The following is a 21,613-nucleotide window of genomic DNA, read 5'->3' on the forward strand; positions in this document are numbered from 1 at the left end:
GTTAATCTCATATTTGATGAATCCGCAATCTAAAGCGAATAGCAGTAGACCCCTCGCATCAGCTGATTTTGAATTCAGCTATGTACATTGCGCGTAGACGTTAGTAACAAAATTTTACGGTTTCGGTGTTTTTAAATAATATCGTCTCAGGGATCACCGGCGCTAACGCTGAGCTTCATTTCGGAAACTCCTGTATTCTGTATAACTTGGTTTATAAATGAAGCTAGTTAGAGATTGGGAACAGGGTGGCTGGGGTGTGGGGTGCTGTGACCTCGATTCGCAGGTCGTGACCTCAGTTCTACAGGTCAACGACACGAGAACGTTCACCGTTCCCAATAGAAAAGGAAATTGTTAGAAGCTTGAAATTGTTTCTTTAGGGCAATGTAAGCCTAATTAATAAATTATAATAAATCGATTGCGTATTTCGAACGAACTTTTCACTGTTTTACGTTAAAACAGGAATTTTATGTATTAATTTTAAAAAAGTATTTTATAAAATGTTGTGTGTACTATTTTTTAAGAAGGTCAATAAATTATTTTGTCTATGTTCTATTGTTTGAATACAAGTTTCTTGGGTTGCGTGTATACACTTCCTTTGCGTAATTGAGCTTCAATAGAAAACTAAAAAATATTGTTCCATATACCTATAGAATATCACCATAATTTTATTATCAATAACAAAATGTTTTTTTTTTTATTAAATAATTCAATTGTTATGTAATTGATCATGTTATGTGATTTAGATGAGCAACACGATTTGTGTGGATGTAGACAACATCGCTATTTAAAATGAAACGATAGTTAGGTACAAAAACAAAACTACAACGCATGTAATTGACAAAAAAAACTAACGCAGTCTGATTAATTCCAGAGTTCGTTGCATTACAGAACAATAAAGTCTCCTGGCTGAGCCTTTGCTTGCCCACCTGTCCTGGTAAAACTGGAAAGGCCTCCGGGCCACCAGTAATCCTTCAATCTTAAAAAAAAAGGACAATAAAGTATCTGTGAAATTCTGCAAATATGTTACGTCCATGAAAATATATAGTGAACAATTAAATCAACGCTCATCTTAAATCAGTGGGTAATTAATTAGAAGGGCTAAATACTTAAAATATTTTAACGTCCATTCCGATGAAGACTAAATTAACCTAAAATGTAAATCGTCAATTTAATTTATTACTCCTTTTGCATAATCAGAACTCGTTTTATGATCAAAGATTCTCGATACTAACGTAGGCCGCGATCATTATTTACGGATAGTCATATTTGGAGCTAGCCATCGAAATGTCAAATTACGCGGTATTAATTTAACTTAGTTCTAAAATTTAAATCGAGGGAAAACGAACACGCGGGCGCAATCAGACAAGGTGGTTTGATCAAATCCGCACCACACTAGAGATCCCATTCCACGAAGCCCATCGTGCGGCCAATGATCGGAGGCGCTGGACGGACATAACAAGAAGTAAAATCCTGTCGAATCCATGATGGTCGCGACCCTCAGCAGTGAGGAAACAACGCGAGGAGTTTTAAAATTAGATTATATTTAGAAGCAGTAGGCAGCGGCTTGGCGCTACCCCTGGCATTGCTGAAGTCCATGGGCGACGGTAACCATTCACCATCAGGTGGGCCGTATGCTCGTCTGCCTATAAAGGCAATAAAAATAAATAAAGAAGTTAGACGGCAGTTGGCACAATAGTCAAAATATTTCGACGAATAACCCTTTTAGTCATCTGTGACCACGAAAAGTATAAAAATAAATTAGTTTTATCTGTTTTGATGTAATAAGACTAATAAATATTATACCTAAATATGATTTTGCGATACTAAATTGTTATTTTTATTGAATTGAAACACAATGCATTTTACAGACAAAATCACATAATCAAAAACACAATCACATATAAATGACGAGATATATTTACAGAAAAGTCCGGATTTAGAACTGATGTACATTTATGTAGATTAGCTCAATATAGAGAACCGGTCGTGTTTCGGTTCCAAGTTTAGGCGCCAGTTTTATTCTGAGAATTCATGAAGTGTTTATTTTAAACGACGTAAAAAAAAAAAATGTTGGTTTTTCCATTGAGGGCACTTGAACATGAACACTTGACATTGCGTAAGACCGCGAGGCTGAAGTATTTCCAACTTACAAGTTTTGGGTACCTATCTACCTATCCTAAATTTTGCGTACCTACTTTGGATAAAAACAATTGAACATCGATTTCTAAAAGAACTTCATTACTTAGTCTGTTGTTGCAAAAGCGTTAGGTGCATTGTTAGAATTGATGCGTATCCTTGAATACATACCCAGTGTAGTGGCACGACTACACCTCACTTCTAGGCAACACACTCTACTCTATTGATTTCTTTATACCCAAATCAATTTTACTTGCATACTTTTAAATCTCAAACCGATTATGTGAGTATAACTAAAACGACATAAGTAATGATTGAAATGTACGGGGTCTCAATTTGTAAAAATCTATTTAACTTTCGCTTTACAACAGTGGTTCTCAAACTTATTTTGTCTACTGCCCACTTTGAGAATAAATTATTTTTTAGCGCTCCCATTTTTTCACCTACCTAAAAACTACTACACCGAGAGCTCAGTCAGTGTCTAAGAGTCCTAGATGAAATTACAAATGCCAAGCCTACACAACAGCCCTATTTTGTTTCTGGGTCTCTTACCGTCCCCCTTTAGGCCTGCAAACCCACAAGGGGGCGTTATTGCCCACTTTGGGAAAGGCTGCTTTACAACAACACCAACTTTTTTTTTCCTACCTAAGGTGATGGTCTAGATTCTCTAGAGAGGCTATATCAGCGTAACCTTAACTAATAGGTTAGCTTAGGGGACTCAAACCTGACGATGTTGCTAATACGAACCCTAGCAAGAGCCGTGCTTCGCAGAATCTACCACCGGATCGGAAGTGCGACCCACTGAGAAGATCCGGCGAGAAACTCAGTGGGCTGTGTCTGAGGGTTAATTTACTCGCTGAACCCTTCGCGTAAGCGATGGGTTCGATGAGAACGTTGACCGGTATATTGTCCGCCTTCCGCTTCCTTTTATGTTCACGAATATGCTACGCGACATTTAATTTTTTTTTTACTTCTTTTTCTTTCAGTGGCGAATTATGTGGCTATTAATTACTTACTATTAGCACATTTATGCGCAACGGGAAGCGACAGGAAACGACCGGGCTTCTGTGCGGTCGCGAGAACCGACAACGCAGCTACGAAAGCCACCACCAACCACGCCTGCATCTGTGGACAAATATCAACAACAATTATTATTATGCCGGTGCCAGGTTTTTTAAGCTATTGCACAGATTTTATCGCGGGCCTTGAGCGCGGCGACCGAATCATGAAATTCCGTAACGAAAAAAAACTTACAACCCTCAACAACGTTGCGCTTGTGTAGTGTTTGTGAATAAGCGCGTGGCGTAACGTGACACTGCATGCGCATCATGAAAAGTCTGCCCATCTCTCTCTCGCGCGGTCTAGCTTATGAGTGTGAATGGGACAGTTAAGGTTTTGCTTTTATTAATGTTTAATAAAGCTTGGTCTTCTTTTATTATTGTTTTAATATTAAATTATCATTGTCTAATTATAATTATTAATACATTTATTTATTTTGTAATTTATGTTCGGTTTATTTATAATCTATAATTAGTTATAAAAACAACCTAATAAATGAATAAAAATAATTATTATTTAGGTAAAGCTACTTATAAATAGAAAATCTGCGTTAGCTCACCGCCGGTTGGCAGAGTTCCCAGAAGGCTGGCAGCATTTCCACGCTGGATAGCAATGCTAATTCTTTGTGCAAAATACGTACCGGCCTTCTGGTCTCCCGAGGCCTCAAAAAGTTTTTTTTTAAGGTCCTTAAAAAAGATTTTAGCAGATGGGCCCCAGGGGCTCAAAGTTTCCACCCCAAACGGAACAAAAATGAAATCTTTAGAGAGATTTTCATATTTCCGTCGTTTGAGGCCTTCAGCCGTTGAAGCAGCGCTGCCAGCGTTAGAATTAGTCCCAGTTAATTATAATTGCATAAGTTGATAAAAAATGCTATGCAATAGCTTTACCGCGGCAGTTCCCCAGTGCCACACGTTTTTTTTTATTGCTTAGGTTGGTGGACGAAGCTCACGGCCCACCTGGTGTTAAGTGATTAATGGAGCCGATATATATTTAAAACGTAAATGCTTTCACCTATCTTGAGCTAAGAGTTCTAAGATCACAGTTTTTATAGTACAACGGCTGCCCCGCCCTTCAAACCGAAACGCAATTACTGCTTCACGGCAATAAATAAGCACGGTGGTGGTACGTAACCGTGCAGACTCACAACACGTTCTACCACCAGTAAAACACAAATATTAGCAATATTTATAATGTGGGGAAGTAACACTGACGAAGCCGCTTTGACACGGATTTCTCTACAGTTTTTATAATCCTCTTTTCTCCTATAATTAATTCTCTTTAATTTCTCATCTAAAGTATTCTGAAATTTATATGCTATGTACATTTACTGTATGTATACGGTACATTTATTTTTCAAATATCTTTAAAATGTCATTCTAAATTTGAACAACTACGAATACAGTTAATTTGAAAAATTTTATAGTTGCCATTAAATTTGGCATTAATTGAGTAATGATTTGTGGCACGAAGATTAATGCGTTGCGTGCGGTTTGAAAGAAGCCGTTTTCCCAATTCAGTAAGTAGGTACCTTATACCTTAAGCAGAAAAGGTAAACACTTTATGGAATGTATGAAATTTGGTAATCACTTAAAATCAGATTATCCGAAAACCTGTCCATATACTACAATAAATGAGCGATAGAGAATACAAGTAGCTCCCAATCACTTGCATAAAAACCTGTGACTATAATTTTTATGTGAAATCTCCTATATGCAGGTATGTGTATATTATGTTAACAAATTGAGTTATAATATCTCTATATATAAAAATGAATTGCTGTTCGTTAGTCTCGCTAAAACTCGAGAACGGCAGAACCGATTTGGGTAATTTTGGTCTTGAATTATTTGTGGAAGTCCAGAGAAGGTTTAAAAGGTAAAAAAATATGAAAATGCTCGGAATTAAATAAAAATAACAATTTTGTTTTTCCTTTGATGTGTCCCCCGTCGGACCGATTCCTTTTGTTTGTATTAAGTTTATTTTATACAAAAGTTTAGGTCTTTTATTTATCGATTGAGGCACTACGAAGTCTGCCGGGTCAGCTAGTTATAAATAAAAATTAAAATGTACCGAAATAACTACCTACGTTTGTCGCAAAGGATATCCAGTTAATATGTAATAAGTTATTGCAATTCCGTTGAGATGACAGCTCTGAGACTGGTTTAAATTATGTAGAGTGCATTGCATAAATACATATATTGTATCTACCCACTTTACATATTTACTTGCGTGTTGGCTTTCGTTTTCTTTAAATATATTAACACAGCAAAGGTTTTGATAAATCGTTTACCTACGTAATATTTATTGTAGTTGCATAAAAATATTATCACACAGCTGCGCTTTAAGGAAAACCTCTCAATTTCCGAACACTTCTCACAGACACAACCCACTGAGTTTCTCGGCGGAACTTCTCGTGGGTCGCGATTCTGATCCGGTGGTAGATTCAACGAAGCGCTCTTGCTAGGGCTAGTGTTACCAAATTCTCTCAGGTTGAGCCCTTGAGCTCACTTAGCTATCCAAACGTCGCTCGAATAGCCCCTAGTAGCTAGTAGGCTACCAACGATTTGGTACGAAAAAAACCAACACTTGAGACAGCCGATAAATGACCAGCATACTGCATTTCGTATGCCCCAACTTTATGACACTATTTCTTCGTCCAATAGCTCAGATAGATAAATAGCATCATTAATATGTGCTACCCTTGTGTCCCGGAGGTCAGTGTGTCAATATTCTCGGCAACTACGTAGCGGTGGACGGTCAAATGCAAACACTAGCTTATGATGTCACCCGCTGAGCAAAGATAAACCGAGAGATTATTTCAGATGTTGCTGTAAGATAAGTTGTCTCGTTGGTCAACCAGCGACGTTACCATATCGTTACGTAAGTGTGTCGGTGACCGCCGCAAACTGACTGGGCGTGTTCGTGACGCGATGTCCCAGGTGACATGACATGGTGGCTACAACCATAACGAAACATCGACCTAATAACCGTAATGTCGTGGTATATTTTTCTAAACGACAATGGGTAGAGGAGCTTACGAACTTCTTAATATTAGCGGCACCGGACACTGTAGACAGCATATTGAATACCGCTGTCCACTATGAGACAACGACTGTACCATAATCATTGTCCTAAAGCATAGTTGCTTCACGCCAAAAACTAGCAGCAGATTTGTACCTTTCCGTAAGGGCTTGTAACATTATCTAACACTTGAATAAGGGAGATATTTTTATAGTTGAAGTTGCTATATACGCATAGACAACAGAAAAATCGTAGTATAGATTCGAGATGACCGAAAAACATAGCCGTATCGGATTTCTGATTAATGGCCAGACATACTAATCACTGAGAACCTCTGACTTAAGCTTATCTTTGCATAATCGCAATATGAAATCGTAATGACCAAATCATGTCGAGCAGATGAACAAACAAAACGACTGTATGGAAAAAGGATCTATTGTCGTGGCAGAGTACAAAAACGTGTTTGCGTAGATGTCGTGAAGGCACGCTTTGTACCCGGAAACTGGCTGTCGTCAGGCGGAGTACCTTCCACGGAAGGGTACGAATTGGCCTTGACATACGCATAGCGTTCACGTACGTAGGCGGTAATCTCGATCTCACCGCGTCTATGAGCTACGTATTAGCATCATCACCTACACGGCTTAGGTCTTTGATTATTATCTTGATCATTCATGGTTAGATTTAATTAGCTTCCGTGCCTTAACATGGTTAATGCTATGCATTGGAAAAGTTTAATTACGATTCTCATTGTATGTGAAAATGTTTGGCGATAAATTCGGCTTGGCGTTGGCATCGCTTTAGTGTCGATAAACTTATTTTTTGCCTACCTACTAGCCATGAGGGCTTTGTCAGTAGCCTCGAGGGGCAATTCTTACTACTGACCTTGACTGGGGGATGAGCCCATCTGAAAGAATTTAATAACATCTGGTAGAGCCTTTAAGTTTACAAACTAAAAAAAAAATGTGATGTCGTGGGACACCAGGTAGGAACGAAGTTCCTTCGGCTAATGTAAATCGATATAATTTGCAAAAAAAATATCATGATCAATTTTTTGTAGGTTTTCTTGATTTTTCTCTTAAATTTTGCTGATTAGTTTTTACTTAAGTACAGGAAAGTATTTAGGAAATTCAGTATTTTAGGAAATAATAAATTACGTAAAATAAAAAAAACGTAATTCAAATTATCAATTAAAATAACAAAATATGTCTCTTTATTTTTGTTTGACAACATAACATTACATAGAAATATAAATAATTACAAAAAGAAGGAGAAAGAGAAAGGTATTATACACTACTCGCTTGTGTATACGACTTTCGCGCCTGCGCACGTCTCATTTAACGGTTTTATTCCACGGACTTTTTCTTACGGTTTTACTATCACATTTTTTTCAGTTCGGTCGCGCAGCAAAATGGCCTAAGGACTCAGTGTACTTATATCAAGCGACTATACTGATGTCCAAATGTTGCAGCCACTTACCCACTGATTTTGCTATAGAAAATCGTATTTTAGTCGTATTCACAAATAACTTCCACGAATAAAGAATAATGCAGTGGAATAAGAGGGCAATTATCCGACGTATTGGATTTAATAAAAAAAAAGTTGAAATATTCCGTTACATATGTATAAGTAATTACAGCTACGGGTCAAGTTAATGAAAGTGTGCTAAGTTTTGGAGAGCTTATCCGCCTAGTCCTATTGGTACTTATCGTGCATGACAATTTCTGTTGCGACAAGCAATATTTCACAGATGCCTATCTTGAATAAAACTGTAGTCGTACCACAATAGACAATGAACAAGTAATCGTTACAACGGCAAACAATGTGTGCTCTCCGCGAACGTGCGGTTCAATGGTATTCGCGAATCTGTTTGCCAATCGTGTATTTAGTTCAGACTGAAGCACAATACATTTCCACGGGGTTTTGCAAGAGCCCGAGGCCGTAGTCCGCTGGTTTTGGTCACGATCCCGATTCTTCGTGCTCGGAGTTTTGTCTAGAGCCTTGCCGAACACTACGGGCTCCGTGTTAGGCATGAACGTAATTATATCTACTACGTATCTATTTATAAATTCTTATTTAGGAACTTGAATGAATTCAAATTAGATTCGTCATTTTGTATCATCATTGCCAAATTTCATTGTGCAATACTCGTATAATAAAATTTCACGTTTGATATATTGAAATAAATGATGAAAATTACTTTTTTAGTCATTTAAAGACAAGAAATTATGTTCGCAATATAAATTAAATTAAATCGTAATTAAACTGTTTTTGTAACGATTTTATTGACATGGTCTGTGTCTATATTTATGTATTTAAGGTAATTTTTTTACTTTATTATTACAAATATCAAGAAATTCGATTAAATTCAAAATTTGCACACGTATCAAGGGACGATGATAATACAATCATTTGATTACTTTGACCAAAATATTGGGATGCGTGTTTTCTGTTTAGTTCTTAAGCTGTGGAGGTTTTTTTTTCTTAACCTGACCTACATTTAGCAGTGTTATAAGCTACGCAATAGAAAGTTAAAGTTATAATGGTTTTCAAAGCGCATTAATGTTAAATGATAACAGGAGTACTCGGACTACACAACGTCTTCACAACGTAAATGCCGCCATCTACCCTGAGATACCAGGTAGATGTCTCAAATTTATGGTATAACGATTGTACCAGCCTTCATGCACGGTATGCACGACTGATTCGCGGCAGAAAAAGGTAACATCATGGTAATATCCATACGTCCTACCGCCGACTCTCTACCAATGTCACATTCATGAGCATTTCTAATCCGCGAAAAACGCTACACAGCAAACTTCTGAAAAAATCACTCTCTTTCTCTCTCACTTTTATCCAACAAAAAACGTAAACAATCACATTGAATTCTTGCCTTGGACAAGGACAGAATATCACCAACTATTCAAGTATTGCATGTAAACTTCTAAGAAATTAAAATGACCTATTTTCGATCAACATCCTTCATTCATTTTATACAGACATATTATTAAGCACTGCAACCGGATTTTATTAAGTCATTGGTCGCAAAAAAACGTCTTTTGTGAGTCGACATTAAGAAAACCAGCTCGAGGCATAAAAAACCTTTCGTTAGCATAAAACGTGATATTAAAAGCGAAAGCTCATTACGAGTGTACGTAACCGATTACACGTTTTGTATTCGAATTGCTGCCGACATCGTAAACACATGGTACGGGGTCTGAACTGTCATCGGTCTGGTGAAATTTTATTATTCAACTTCAACGTCTGATTCGGTATTTGCAGGGCCGGATTAAGCAAGCGCGGGGCCCGTAGCAAATTATTTCAAAGAGCCCTTGATCTACTATGGGTTCTTAAGTATAAAGTGGTAAAAAAACACTGTGTCGGGTAAGAGTGCTTGCATACGTCAGACTTTTTGTAGAGCTGATTATCAGGCTGATTGAAATTCTACACGTTTATACAAACAACTTTTTCTTAATAAGTCACTCAAAAAATTAAGCTCGGGCAGAGATGAGTGGGTTTAAATATGCGGGGACCCCGTTCGCGCGGGGCCCGTAGCAATTGCTACTCTCGCTACATGGTTAATCCGGCACTGGGTATTTGCTTAAACGTTTGTGAAGATATAACTAAGTGACCGGTGTTTGATGAAAGCATTGATCCTATGAGTTCGATTCGAAGAATTCGATATCTCGGATTGCTTGGAGGATGCTTTAATAAATTATTTTTATTCGATTTTTTTTTTAATGAGCTCACGGCCAGACTCGAGTTATGCGTTTACCTTTTAGTAAAATTAATATGTTAATGCCGCCACTCATCTTGAAATTAGAAGTCTGTTCTTAAAATAGGAATACCTGAATAGGCACAACGAATTATTTTAATACAGGGTCATAACATAAGTCCTTTGAAAAGTAAAATTTGAATAAAACGAACAGGGCGCGCGTGAGCGGTGCAGGGGAAGCGGGGGGAGTAACTTCGGTTTCTGGGAATTTAGTCGCGATGGAGCGTTTTACCGGAGCGGACCGTGCGTTTTGTGTGCGCGAGTTTTATAAAAACGACAATTCGGCAACCGTTGCGCGGCGTAAATTTCGAGAACACAAAGGTTTACACAACTTTGACGACACTCCAACTCTTCAAACGATTAAGAACTGGGTTGCTAAGTTCGAGGAGACCGGTTCGACGTTAGATAAACCGCGGTTGGGTCGCCCAAGGACGTCACGTACGGAACAAAACATAGACACAGTGACACAGTCTATTCGCGAAAATCCGACACAGTCAACTCGTAAGCGCGCCAGAGCATTAAACGTCTCCAGGACATCGTTACAACGGATTTTGAAGAAAGATTTACATATGCACCCTTACAAAATTCAGTTGGTTCAAGAATTAAAGGAAACTGACGGTATTCAAAGACAAAATTATGCGAATGAAATGTTGAATCGGTTTACTTCCTTCAATAACATAATGTTCTCTGACGAGGCTCATTTCCATCTTAACGGGCATGTTAGTAAACAAAATTGCCGCTATTGGAGCCCCATCAATCCAAAACTTAAGCATCAGAAGCCCTTACATAGTCCGAAAGTGACTGCTTGGGCCGCTATGTCAGCCCATGGTATCCTAGGGCCTTACTTCTTTGAGGATGGCAGAGGGCGCGCAGTTACTGTTACGTCGGAGCGATATGTGGCTATGATCGAAGAGTTTTTCATACCAGAATTGCAAAACTTTTCAGGCTTTAATGCCAGGACGTGGTTTCAACAGGATGGGGCCACTTCTCACACCTCTAACACTGCTATGCCCGTTATCCGTCAACTTTTTCCTGGCAAAGTTATCTCTAAGAGAGGAGACATTTCCTGGCCTCCACGTAGTCCAGATCTGACCCCGATGGATTTTTTTTTGTGGGGCTACCTTAAGGCTAAAGTATACGACACAAACCCGCGGTCAATTGAGGCCCTAAAAGAAAACATCCGCAGAGAAATGACAAGCATTTCAGCAGTGACGTGCCGCGCAGTCATCGACAATTTTAGACGTCGTTTGCAAGAGTGCCGTGATCGCAACGGATTACATTTAGGAGATGTTATTTTAAAAAAATAATTCCCGTTTTTTAAGGTTTTTATGTAAATAAAAATTTAATTCATAATGTAATTAGTTTTATTTTAATAAATTTTTTTTCATATCAAAGGACTTATGGGCCACCCTGTATTATAATATAATTATAATAATTTTCATTAAGCATAGCGATGAACGAATTTATAAATCTATTGTATTTTAAAATTTTAATTGAATTTTTATTTATTAATATTTTATAAATATTTTATTTAAAGTTTTAGAATTACAATCTACTGTCGAGTATAAATTCATATTTAACAATGTTATGTGAACAATAAAACAGTAATGATTTTAATCACACTAAAATCGTTGGCTTGTTTATTGTATGTAAATTTGTATAAAAATAATAATCACACAATTTATACAATAGAAACGTCAGGTATGAGCACAATGCATACATAATCAACGTTGCGTGAAAGTGACAAATTTACTTGTTTAATGTTATATTTATAGTGTTTTCGTTATTAGGAAATGTTCGAGTTATGTGACTCGCAAGATCAATGTCACGAATATGTTTTAAGACAATCCGAAGGCGCTGGTTGTCGATTTCATAAAAAAAATTAAGGCCAATATACATCAGAGAATTTTCTCGAAATGGGGAAATTTCAGCATTTTTTCTGTAGGTTAGGCTACCTGATATGAAGTTGTTATAACGTCAAAGTCATATCGTTAATCCACCGAGAGAATTGAAACCGTAGTCTCAATTGTATTATGTTGTGTGCGCGCACTTCTTGCGATTGTTCGCGTAATTAACGACACACAAAACAAAACAGGTTCTTCGACTGTTCGCGTAATTAATCTCTCGCGAAAATCGCGTAGTAATAATGGTAGAGAATTAATTAATAAAAAAAGATAATAGACTAAGCTCGCCTATCCAGAAACGAAGCTAGTGACGTATTTTTTTTATTACTAGGCAAAATGTACTTTCTTAAAATTCGATGTTCGATTTTCATTTTCAATTTTATTTTCCTTTCAAAAGGTTATCGGATGCACATTTCGTTTGAAATATAGTTTACACAGCACGTATGGACAAATCGATTGAAATTTGTCACGGTTACCGGGTTTTTTTTTGGTCAGGAGGAAATCGCCGGACTCCCACCCTCCACTGGGGGTGGCGGGTGGGGTATGTCGGAGTCGAACAAACTAAAACCGCCTGTAGCTCAACAACCCAAGTCCGAACCTCGCATGAAGCAGAACTCATGAAAGGCAAAGGCGGGAGTGAAGCGCTTAGAGCAGAGCACATCTCTCCCATCACCCTCCCCCACCGCTTACCGAATAAGTAGGTCGTGAGCTCATCTGTCCATTTATGACTATACAAATAAAAACAAAAAGATGCCCCCGTGAGAATCGATTTAATAAAACCTTTATTCGATAACATTTTCGACCTCGGAGACGATCGATGTTTGGTTTAATCGTTACAAAGAGACCTTGCCTTCGATTTCATTTACAATAAACATAAATTTTATGAATCAATAAAATTTATGTTCGATAACATTCGTCGCGCCTGAATCATTTGATTGCGACGACTTGTTTTAATATGAATTAAAATTAACGTTGCAAATAATTCGCGATTTTCATACTTTATAAAGACTAAGTAAAGAATATAGTTTATTATTAAAATTAACGTTGCGAATAATTCGCGATTTTCATACTTTATAAAGACTAAGTAAAGAATATATAATTGTTATAATATAACTTTATCTCATTTTTCTGTGTACAATAAGGATATAAATGCAAGATGTAAATAAAATAATTAAAATACTAATTAATTACGTTTATGTTTTTAATTGTTAAACGTGTGAGTTCACACACGATACTCGACTCTTAGTAAAAAGTACTGTATATTTATTTTAATAAAAAGTTTAATTTAAGTTTAATAAAAGTTAATACTTTTCATTGTGAATATCAAGAGACACATAAATCATTTATCTCTATATCATGCTCTGGTTGCTAAATAAAACTTTCTTTATGTAACCATAGTGATTATAAGAAGCGACCTTATTATTAAAAACGATTTCCAATATATTCTGTTAATACATTATTTACAACGAAAAGGTAGGTACTATTTTCTATTTTCTTCATCAGCTGAAGTTTTTTTTGGTAAGTAATATGTAATATCAAATATATATTAGAACGCTATTAAAAATTATAATAAAACAAAAAAGAAAATGTACTGAATGGATTTTTTGAGGTTTCAATTATTAAAGTCGAATTTTAATGATTTGACGAACACTAGATAAAGTTAAACAGTCATTCGATAACTATCGCCGTCAATTTTTAAAGATTTATATTTAAAATACTTAAAATAATAATAATAATAATAGAGTATCTAATCTGTATTACATTATATCGTGACAAATGACGTCATACGTAAAAATATTGCATTCTTGTCAGTTTTGTAAAATTGAAACGACATTTATTTTTCAGTCAGCTACCCAGTTCTCTTTATAATATTAAATCTTATTGCTTTATAGTTATAGTTTGTTTGTTATGTCACCAAGTTATAAGAAAACTGACAGACTAATTCTTCAATTATATTATAAGATAAATTAACCTATCACAATTCATTATATATTAAGTAACTTCTTGCAATAGACAATCAATCTCACGTACGCCTCGATTACAATAATAACCCAATTATGTTGAGCACGATGCAAGAAAAGACATCAACGCGCGCATAAGTAAACAATTACCTAAGCGTCAATGTAACGTAAACTTCTCCACGTTTGTACATTACGCATATCAATAAGGAAACGATGATCATCATAATCCTGCTAATTACAAACGACGGCGCGAAACGAAGTACACCAAACAAATCCGCAGACGATTCGCTGGTTCCTGTTAAGTTGAAAGAATTCTAATGCCTACTTTGAATATTCATGATATCTGAACGTAATTTCGTTTATAAGCCACGTACGGTTGTAGCCTTGAACCGTTGCGCGACCATCTGACATTTGTCCCGGCGCGTAATGCATCAATTGACGATGCGCCTTCGGTCCGAACCTTGCGAAACTTACGTCCGATTCGGATTATAACAAAGAGTAATCGTCCGTAAATGTGTATCGGCAATGAGACGAAACGGTGAATAAATTTTAGTGTTCCGTAGCTTAAAAAATAAAATTAAGTAGGAGTAATCTCATGTTCATCCTGGTTTTTTTTTTGCTTAGATGGGTGGACGAGCTCACAGTCCACCTGGTGCTAAGTGATTACTGGAGCCCATAGACATCCACAACGTAAATAAGCCACCCACCTTGAGATATAAATTCTAAAGTCTCACCCCTACCCTTCAAACCGAAACGCATTACTGCTTCACGGCAGAAATAGGCAAGGTGGTGGTACCTACCCGCGCGGATTCACAAGAGGTCCTACCACCAGTGTATGCATGGCTCAGTCAATTTTCTTCGAGATTTGGAATCGTATTAAAAGATAAAATTAAGTTAATGTCTCCTGTACTACTATAAGCCGCTTATACGCAGAATCGATCACTACTAATTGCCGAAATTTATTAAGATTAACAGAATTTGTCACGGAACCCATAAATGTGCGTCATTCGACACACTGGCCTCTTCTGCGCTGTCACAAAAACACATGTGAATATTAATTTAAGCAATCATACCCATGAATACATTTTATATCAATTTTATCACAAAATTGTGGTAAAACGGTTCATTTCTGAAGTTTATAATAAGGTCCGCCTTTAATATAACGAGACACTGTAATTTCTCTTTTAGTCCAAATGGCTGCTAGTATCTGAATTATAGTAAGAATGTACTGGAGGAATCGATACGTGGTTGATATCGGTATGTTCCGTGAGATATTTTATTGTAATTATTTCTTAATGAGTCGTTAAACTGGTGGAATGCAATTTAACTATTTCCGCTTAATATAAATTGTAATAAATAAAATTTTATTGGTGTAATAATTATAATGATAATATTCACACTATAATTATGTACACTTTATATTATGGGAACAGATTCTTCTTGCATCGTTCTCCTCATTACTGAGGGTCATGACTTCACCGCTGCATCAATCTCTCTTGTACAATTGTTCTCCATCTGTTGCGATCCTTGGAGTCGGATCGGCCAACAAACTTGGTCTATTAATCGTACTGTAAATTTAAGGAGTTTTCTTGGGTAAATGCGTAGTAGTGGGCACTCAGATCTATCCATTGCAGAATTTTAGAGGTTATTTAATTCCTCATGGTCTCTGTAGCCCACTCTCGAACAGATGTAGAGGGGTCGGGTTAATTGATCGCCGCCCGATTTTGTCGGAACCAGATAATGATATATATAGTTAGCGTTTAAATATATACATATATAAATATTGAACACCTATATAAAAAGAAAAACAGACTTGTTCATCACACGAATGGTTTGCCTACTAAGTACCACACCACCACCTCAGTGAAGGAGTGTAAGAAATGTCTTAATTACCATATCTTGCCTGTTTGTATCGTGAAACAGTCATTCATATTTAAAGAAAAAATCAGTTTACAAATGCTAAAGAGACAAAACTCTTAGCATTAACATAGCTAAATTTAAATCATAACTATCCTTCGATCCACCATCATTGAGACCAAATTTGAAAGACAAATTGAGTTAATATATGTAAAACATGGTATCTTATATAGTGTGTGAATTTATTAATGAAAAAATTCCTAAGCTGACTGTCAACAATGACAAATGACATTTCCACAAATGTGACAGCGTGTGACACAGATGCATAATTTAGTGTAATACAGAAGTTAATATGCTCATTTTTTCATTCAAAGTTTCGCAGTTTTTTTTTTAGTTGTGATGAAATATTGCTGTAACATGAACTGATCTACTTCTTTTTTTTACGTAGTTAGGCGAATGGGCTCACGGGCTACCTGATGGTGGTTACCGAAGTAAACGGACATCGCAACGTGAATGCTGTCTTATCCTGACCCAGGCGACGGAGAAACGCAAAGCTACCCTCGCTAGAAACATGTCTTGTCAGATTCCGGACCTACTTTCGGTGCCTTTAAGCCCTTCAAGCACCGGTCACAGTCTTTGTCGAACTCGTTGATTACGAAAAAGAATTCGACGAGAGAACTAACCCATAGACATAGCCCACTGAGTTTCACTTCGTATCTTCTCAGTGGGTACTAGCTCCGGTGGTAGATTGTGCGAAGCACTGCTCGTACTAGGGCTAGTGTTAGCAAATTCTCACAGGTCGAGCCTGTGAGCTTGCCTATCCTACTTACTAATAGGTAGGTAACACCTGAATGCTATCACCCACCTTAAGACATGAGATCTAAGTCTCAGATAAATAGTGCAAAGACTGTCACACTTCAATTTGGTGACAAATATTGTAGAATCATTTAGCGTATAAGTTAAGTATATTTTCGTATAGCTTAATCATTGTATTCTTCAACTCTGACATGCCCATAACCAAACTTTACATCAGTAGAAGATTTTTTGCATTTCAATTTAGTAAAAAATAATATGTATTTACTACAAACGGAGTTCACTTCGTCTTTTTTTCACTTGGAAGTTATTTTAATGTGTTTTATAAATCCGATTCGCATTATTCATAAATTGTTAACACAAAAAGTTTCATCAAAATAGTCTTGTAAGTTTTGCGTAACGCGCGAACCTACAGATAAAAAATCAAACCAACAAAAAGAAGGATACATCGAATTGTACAGCTACCTATCGTATCATAACCTTTTTATGGGTATCTACAAAGTACAACTTTTGTTTCAGTATAATTATAGTGTGAAAAAGATGAGCGCCGCGTGCATTAAAAACTTAAACTGCATTAAAAACTCAAATTAAAAAATACTTCTTCAAACGTCATTTAAATAAAACCAATACGTTCCTCATTGACAATTGAAACAAAACATTATAGGCAAATATATTAAGTGTATAATCTATGATTATACGTTAGCAGTTATGTGGCCGTCTGGTTTGAATAGAGTTGGTTACACGATCCTCCACTGCAGCTGCACATAAATTCTTTTAACCGTATACTTTAGACTTTTCCGACTTAAAGTCGTATGTAAATAAATCTTGTGTTGTACGTGTTTTAAAAATTCAAGATTAAAATATAAAATCTATACTAATATTATAAAGAGGAAAGATTTGTTTGTTTGTTTGTTTGTTTCGAATAGGCTCCGAAACTACTGGACCGATTTGAAAAATTCTTTTTCCATTAGAAGCCGACATTGTCCCTGATGAACATAGGCTACTTTTTTTAATTTTTTTTTAATTTTTTTTTTTTGGTTTCATGTGTGTTTTAATGTTTCCGAAGCGAAGCGAGGGCGGGTCGCTAGTTAGTTATAATTATATCCAAGATAAGCGAAAACCGAAGAAATTTCTATCTATATTATTATGTTATCCCCTGAAGTTACTGTCAGCCTTTTAAATGTATGGACCCTATGATCAGTTTTTTAACGTTCGGTCGTATTGCAAAACAAAAGAGACTTCCACTGTCTTGAGGTGGGTAGCTTCTTAAGGTGTTGTCCACTTCCTAGTGCGTTTGAGCTATACCTAAAGGTTCACCTAATATTACATAGTTACTAGAAATAAGTATGTAATATGTAGTAACCATGATATATAATGTACAGAATAATCAAATTTAAGACGCACGATAAATTTACTATGAGATTATTATCTTATTCTTTCTCGTATATGTTTTTGTGTATCGATTAAATAAGACAGTATAAATTTTCAGGAAATTTACAGATTGTCTTAGTTGGCGATCGTGTCTGATGCTAGTCACATATTTACTGACTGATATCAAAAGATCAGCTGCGGTCTTTAATCTAAATATATTTTTATGTTTCACGTGCACTATTACACTGCTTAAGGTTATATTACATAAAAAAAAATACGGTTTCAATCATTCCGTGAACAAAGGTTCAGATTTTAGTGGTACGCATTAATTCTAAGTAATGCGATAATATTTTTTACGTTTCTAATGTATTGAGGATTAAGTTATAATATATCAAAACCATTGAATCCCAGCAGGTCATAAACTATTCTTGATGTTTAAAAAATTGAATAAATTATTTTGTAAATAGTTATCAAAACTGCGATGAGCTAAGTCAAAATATGATAAACACAAAATACGCAAGATTGCCGTGAATAAACGGATAAATAAATTACCGTTCATCTCTATCTAATGTGTATAAATATTGTTGAGATTTGGAAATGGAAATATTTTAAACGTTGTCGTGTTAAATAGCTACCGTCACTTTTCGTTCGAAATAATGTGGATATGCAACATTCCGCAGGTGACGCCGTGCCGGGGGCATCTTAAATCAAACTGGTTCCACTGACATCGACCGATATGCTATTACTAAACTCAAATTTATTTGTCATACAGAGATATTTGAAAGTTTACATCTTTCAGCCGGTCGACCTTCATTAAGTAGTTAAGATTTTGTAATCTCGATTTTATTATTTAAATCATTGTTATAAATCTATCGCGGACTTACATTGTTTAAAAGAAAAAATGAACACGCAAAGGATTCGCAGAGAAACATCTTAACGATTCTCCAAAATCGTGGATTGGTATCGAATAGCCGAATCGAAATGAATCACCGAAACTTGTATTAACTTAACAGTAAATTTATTGTATCGATTAAAATTCATTTGATTAAAATATTAAAATAGTTTCAGTCAGTATAATGTCGAAAGCTTCATAGAAAAGGGCTATCATCAAGCTCAGAAACGAGTGTTGCAATTGTTTGACACAGATTCAACACACGGACGCCAATTCGCAACGGACTCCTAAAGCGTGTAAACCAAATCCTGTACCTTCAAATTAAAGATGTAGTAGTGATTTAACTTTAAAATTTATTACAAATTGTAATTAATATTATGATGTGTGTTTTTAATCAAATTGATACTATACGTGTATATTGTTTCAATTTTGTAATAGTTCCCTGTTAATACAACACAATAAAAATAGTTCGAACCGCTTTTTTTTAGATTAAAATTAGGCTAGTCATACATTAGATTTCTATCAACGAATCACGAAGATTTGTTTATAATATCGAAATCACATTAATTCTAGAATTTTCTGTGACTGACGTCAAGACGTTATTTTTCAGCCGGAATGACTGTTATTTTTTTGTAATTATTATCCCGTTTTATCCCTGATGAAATTTCAAGTTCGCTTACCTTAAATGATGTTTTTAAATAAATAAACACGGCGGGAAAAATACACTGAGACACAGTTGTAATAGCGCGCGGCAGGTTTGTGCGGTGTCTTATATAGTGATCGTAGCGGGGATGTGCACATGGTGGGACGACGCTGAGGAGCACTGCTGGCCGTGAAGATGTGGCCTCCGCATCCTACATGTCATGTGACGGGAGTAACCCTTAATAAGAGCTTATTAATGATTAACAATTGTTTTTGTTTAACCGTTACTGTTAATGAATGTTTGTATATACAGTTTGCCGAGCTGGTTTTTTTAAACAGACCTGCTACTCGATTATGCTTTTTTTCCTAATTGGCACCTTAGTCGTAGTGCTAGAATAATAGGTGGATTTGGAAGGAAAAGTTTTTTTTTTTTTTCAAATAACAAAATGTCATATTTATTTTATTTTTCATGAACTAAATTTAACAGATTTCATTACATTAACTGTTCATTTAGATTTCAGGAAGGTATTTTAGATTTTTAGATGTTTTTGATTAGTACGTATATTGATTTTTTTAAATTCTTATCAAAGAAGAGTAGTTTTGTTATTAGTATTAATTTTATATTTAAGAAAAATACACTTATGTTCGTTTACAAAATATTGATAGTCCTATAAGAAAATAAATCTAGATACTGAAGAAAAATCTTGATTTCCTCAACTCCAGGGATTCATTCCTTCAGGGCAAACATTCATGTAACGAAAAGATTTGTTTGCTGTTTATATGGGTGTTTAATATCTATATTACCGTATGTATAGGTAGGTCCATACATATACATTTTTTATAGCGTAAGGGGTTGGACGAGTTCACGGCCCACCTGGTATTAAGTGGTAACCGGAGCCCATAGCCATCCGCCACCCGCCTCGAGAAATGAGTTGTAACTTCTCAGTTTTTATAGTACAACGGCTGCTCCAATCTTCAAACCGAAATGCATTACTGCTTCACAGCAGAAATAGGTCGGTGGTACCTACCCGTGCGGACTCACAAGATGTCCTACCAACAGTAAAAATTATATGTGATTCGTCCCCAATAATTATTAAAAGCGTTTGTTTAATTTTTTAACATCGTGCCAGTCATTGGTGTTGGTAAAATATCCGCACATAGGTACTATTTTAGAAGAAATCAAATACACCATATAAGTTTTATATCAGTTTATTACATACATAGAGGGATAGTCTAAAATTAAATTAAAAGTACGATTGAAATTTCAGTAATTTCATTGTTAAGTACATGCGAGTTTAATCACACATTTCCACACGATGCGGATGTACATAAACTCAGTAGATGAGTTAAATATAATACTGTCAAATAAATACTACGAGTTATTTTTACATAAATTAAATCTTTTATTATAACGTGTTAATTAACCGTATCGTAAATCAATAGGTACTAATCGCAGTATGAATATGAAATCAGATATGTGACATTATTTATTCAATACTACTGGTAGTAGGGCATTCTGTGATTGCGGATACTGACGCCTTTTGTTTCTTAATTGCGTATATGACCAAGCTCACGGCTGTTTTTAAGTGACAACCGAAGTCCATAGACATCACGAGACATAAGACATGAGGTCTAAATCTTAATTGCTAATGTTACCGCTGTCCCACTCTTTAAACCGGCACGCATTACTGCTTCACGTCAGACATAGGCAGGGTTTTCGTAAATATTGTGGAATGGTCTGCCAAAAAGTTAGGTACATTTTAGATTAGCTTAAGGAGTTCATAGACATCACAACATGAATGCAGATCATCTGAAGACATGAGGTCAGAGTCTCAATTGTGCTTTATGAACCTCTGTCATCCAAAACTGATTACTCTTTCGCACCAGAAATAGGCAAAATTATGATACCTATCCATGCGGACTTACAATACTGCATACCACCAGTAAATGCAGGTTGACGATCGCAGTAATCCTCAGAGAACGATGCTGTCCATTCTGCGTTTAAATCCCTTAGTCGCCTTTTATGACACTCACGGATGGAGAAGCAATGGCAAAATTGTAAGTTGTTACCACATAGCCAATGCTACCTAATTCCGCTTTATAATCCACAATTAAATAAGACTTCGATCTCTTTTTGATCTGTAGTCCTCATCATGGTCTTCCTTTGGGGAGTGATGTCGTTTACCTC

General features: G+C 36.0%; 1 protein-coding gene across 1 annotated transcript in view; it reads right to left on the reverse strand.

Moving 5' to 3' along the window:
• The window catches only part of slf (C-type lectin domain-containing protein slf), a 27,706-nt gene extending 8,086 nt beyond the window's left edge, over positions 1-19,620 (reverse strand). The window contains exons 1-2 of the mRNA XM_028178228.2: positions 19,464-19,620; positions 3,153-3,261 (exon numbers count right to left, since the gene is read on the reverse strand). Coding sequence (XP_028034029.2) covers positions 3,153-3,261 — 109 coding nt within the window. The 5' untranslated portion in view covers positions 19,464-19,620. The remainder of the gene's footprint in view (positions 1-3,152; positions 3,262-19,463) is intronic.
• Between the last annotated feature and the right edge of the window lie 1,993 nt (positions 19,621-21,613).

This window comes from Bombyx mandarina, chromosome 04 (assembly GCF_030267445.1).
Source record: "Bombyx mandarina strain Sakado chromosome 04, ASM3026744v2".
Taxonomy (NCBI): Eukaryota; Metazoa; Arthropoda; class Insecta; order Lepidoptera; family Bombycidae; genus Bombyx; species Bombyx mandarina.